Source organism: Rhincodon typus, unplaced genomic scaffold (assembly GCF_021869965.1).
Source record: "Rhincodon typus isolate 14 unplaced genomic scaffold, sRhiTyp1.1 hic_rhity00000471, whole genome shotgun sequence".
In the NCBI taxonomy this organism is placed as follows: domain Eukaryota; kingdom Metazoa; phylum Chordata; class Chondrichthyes; order Orectolobiformes; family Rhincodontidae; genus Rhincodon; species Rhincodon typus.
The window spans coordinates 1-3,263 of record NW_025966109.1 but is presented as its reverse complement, the minus strand read 5'-3'; the positions used below and the strand labels follow the sequence as shown (position 1 = coordinate 3,263).

At 48.0% G+C, this 3,263-nt stretch overlaps 1 protein-coding gene across 3 annotated transcripts in view; it reads right to left on the bottom strand.

Moving 5' to 3' along the window:
- LOC125488338 (FH2 domain-containing protein 1-like) overlaps positions 1-1,816 on the bottom strand; it is a 7,993-nt gene extending 6,177 nt beyond the window's left edge. For 2 of the 3 annotated variants that reach the window (XM_048621324.1, XM_048621323.1), the window contains exons 1-4: positions 1,750-1,816; positions 764-871; positions 541-611; positions 41-158 (exon numbers count right to left, since the gene is read on the bottom strand). In XM_048621324.1, coding sequence (XP_048477281.1) covers positions 41-158; positions 541-611; positions 764-871; positions 1,750-1,815 — 363 coding nt within the window. In that variant the 5' untranslated portion in view covers position 1,816. The remainder of the gene's footprint in view (positions 1-40; positions 159-540; positions 612-763; positions 872-1,749) is intronic. The other variant, XM_048621325.1, reaches the window with a different exon arrangement.
- Between the last annotated feature and the right edge of the window lie 1,447 nt (positions 1,817-3,263).

The window sequence follows — 3,263 nt, the reverse complement described above, 5'->3', positions numbered from 1 at the left end:
TAATCCCTCATTAACCTGGATGTGCTAATCTCTCATTAACCTGGATGAAGGTTTCCATTTGCTGACGGATTTCCAGGTGTTTGTCCAGGTTTCCTTTCACCAGCTGAAGTTTCTGTTTCAGTTTCTCAAACTCACTCTCCAGTTCCTGTTTGAATAACCTGTTCCCAGGAGGAAAAAAGACAGCAATCATTATTACCCCTATCAAAACTCTCCCCACAGTTACCACAGCAACAGGCCCCCCACTGTATGGGTCCCACTGAAGAATGGATGGGGGTGAGAAAATAGAAGTGAGTTCCTCAAGGCAGGGTGGAGAGGGGGAACAGGTCGGCACCAGATCAGAGACTGAGGGGGGGTTGGCACAGGGCAGGGTGGTTAAGGACTGGTGCACAGGGTTTGTGGGGTGTGTGGAAAGGGTGTGAGGGTGACAGATTTGTGATGGGGTTGGGGGGAGGTGAGAGATTAGGGTGAGGGGTTGTGGTGAGGGGGTAGGGTCAGTATTGGAGGGCTGACCAGATCTCACAGTGACTCCCGGGCTGATACCTGGATGCTGCCCCGAGATTCCGCAGCCTGTTCGGGAATTCCAACAACTTCCTATCGTTCTTCTCCGCTTCCTGCAAAATCATTTAGTGAAAGATTCAGGAAAAAGGCAATCAGCTTCCATTCCAGCCGGGATTCCACAGGGTCCCAATCCAGGAGGGTACATCTCCCACCAACCCCCTACCTCCTCCTAAATTCTCCCCGGTCTCCGGCCCCAGTCACTCACCATCGTGACAAAATGCATCAGGTTCATTCCTGGGCGGTTTGCCTTGGTCTCAGCGAGTTTCAGTAATGAGCTCATTCGGAAACCAACAGCATTCCCAGTGTAACAACCCTGAGCCAGGGAGGGAGAAACAGAGGGACAGAGAGAGAGGGAGGGGGAGGGAGAGAGAGAGAGGGAATGAGCGATCAGCACTGAGCAGACCCAACTCTCTAAGAGACAAAAGTCCCAAATTCAACCATTCAACTATCAACACCAACCCAGCTCCAATAGCAGCTGCATAACACAGTGTGTGTGGGACTCCGTACCCCAGTGAGAGTCAGTGTGTGTGGGACTGTATCCCAGTGAGAGTCAGTGTGTGTGTGGGACTGTACCCCTGTGAGAGTCAGTGTGTGTGGGACTGTACCCCAGTGAGAGTCAGTGTGTATGTGGGACTGTACCCCAGTGAGAGTCAATGTGTGTGGGACCCCGTACCCCAGTGAGGGTTCTATTCCATTTTTTGTTCTTTGATTAACTTGTAATTTGTGAGTAACTAACACAATTCTGATGTGGTGTTCTTTCATCCCAAAGGTTAACTCCATGTCTCTGCCCCGATGCTGATTGGATTTCAGATTGATTCCTATATCAAAGGACATTACTGAACGAGTTGGGTTTTTATAACTATCGATGGTCATATGGTCGCTATTAGACTAGATGCCATTCTACCCATTCTGTCTGTACTGCCCCTCTAAGTGAGGAATGAATTGAGTGCCATTGTGCCTGCCAGCTCCCTGTCTGGCTGAGTTTCTGCCTGTTCACAGTCTTCTGTACCCTCTGAAAATCTCAATGGGATTTGCCCCCAACACATACTCAGGACATTCCTTTCTCCTCTTCAGCTCCCGCTGCATGGCTCTCTCCAGCAATCCATTCTGTCTCATTCTCAATCTCTGATGACCTGAAGTTTCTGACCTGCTGAATATTGCTGCTGGTTGTGTTTGAAATGTTCTACTCACTGCATTCATGTAGTTCCCAGCTTTCAGAACAAGCCTGATCACCGTGTGAAGCTCATCACAGTCCATCAGCTCTGAAAAACAGGCAGAATTATTCTCAACACTGGAACTCAGACTGAGAGAGTTTCTTTGCTTAGTTCCACCATTTCCTGATTCCAGCCTCTTGCACAAACCAGGATTTTGACACCACCTTTTCAGCCTGGAACTCTGGAATTCCCTCCCTTATGCCCTCCTTGGTATCAGGAATCCTTTAGGATGCTCCTCCTCTGACCAATAGATTGGCTATTTTCCCAAATATTCTGCATTAAATGTGCAATAATAACAATTATAAGGTGTTTCTTTAAGACAATAAGATACAGGAGCAGAGTTAGGCCATTCAGCCCATCAAGTCTTCTCCACCATTCGATCGTGTCTGATATGTTTCTCAACCCAATCCTCCTGCATTCTCCCCATCACCTTTGATCCCCCTACTGATCAAGAACCTATAATGAAACAAAGAACTGTGGATGCTGGAGATCAGAAACAAAAACAGAAATTGCTGGGAGAAACTCAGGAGGTTTGGCAGCATCTGTGGAGAGAAAGCAGAGTTAGCGTTTCAGTTTTCAGGTAAGGAAGGCTCACTGGACCCAAAACATTAACTCTGATTTCACTCCGTAGATGCTGCCAGACCTGCTGAGTTTCTCCAGCAATTTCTGTTTGTGTTTTAATCAAGAACCTATCTATCTCAGCCTTACAGACACTCATTCACAAGATGTGAGCGTTGCTGGCTGAGCCAGCATTTATTGCCATTCCTAATTGCCCCTTGATCTGAGTGGGTCGCTAGAGGACATTTCAGAAGGCGGTTCAGAGTCAGCCACATTGCTGTGGGTCTGGAGTCACATGTAGACCAAACCAGGTAATGGTGGCAGATTTCCTTCCCTAAAGGGTATTGATGAACCAGATGGGTCTTTACAACAGTCAATGGTTACATGGTGACTATTAAACTAATCTTTTCTTCCAAATGTTTATTGAGTTTAAATTTCACCATTTGCCATGGTGGGATTTCAACACTAGTCTGGGGCTCCAGGTGACAAGATCCACTGACATTACCACAGTGGCATTGTCTTACCCATGTTATTGTCAGGTGGTTTCAATGTCATTCCGATATCCTGACTCACTCCTTTATTCAACAAACCTCAGTCTTGAAATTCCAGCTGACCCCTGCCTCGGAGCGGCACGATGGCTCAGTGGTTAGCACTGCTGACTCACAGCGCCAGGGACCCAGGTTCAATTCCACCCTCAGGTTACTGTCTGTGTGGGTTTCCTCCGGGTGCTCCAGTTTCCTCCCACAGTCCAAAGATGTGCAGGCTAAGTGGATTGGCCATGCTAAATTGCCCGTAGTGTTCAGGGATGTTTAGATTAGGTGGGTTATAGGGGGACGGGTCTGGGTGGGATTCTCTGAGGGTTGGTGTGGACTTGTTGGGCCAAAAGGGCCTGTTTCCGCACTGTAGGGATTCTATGACATCCCTTTGAGGTAG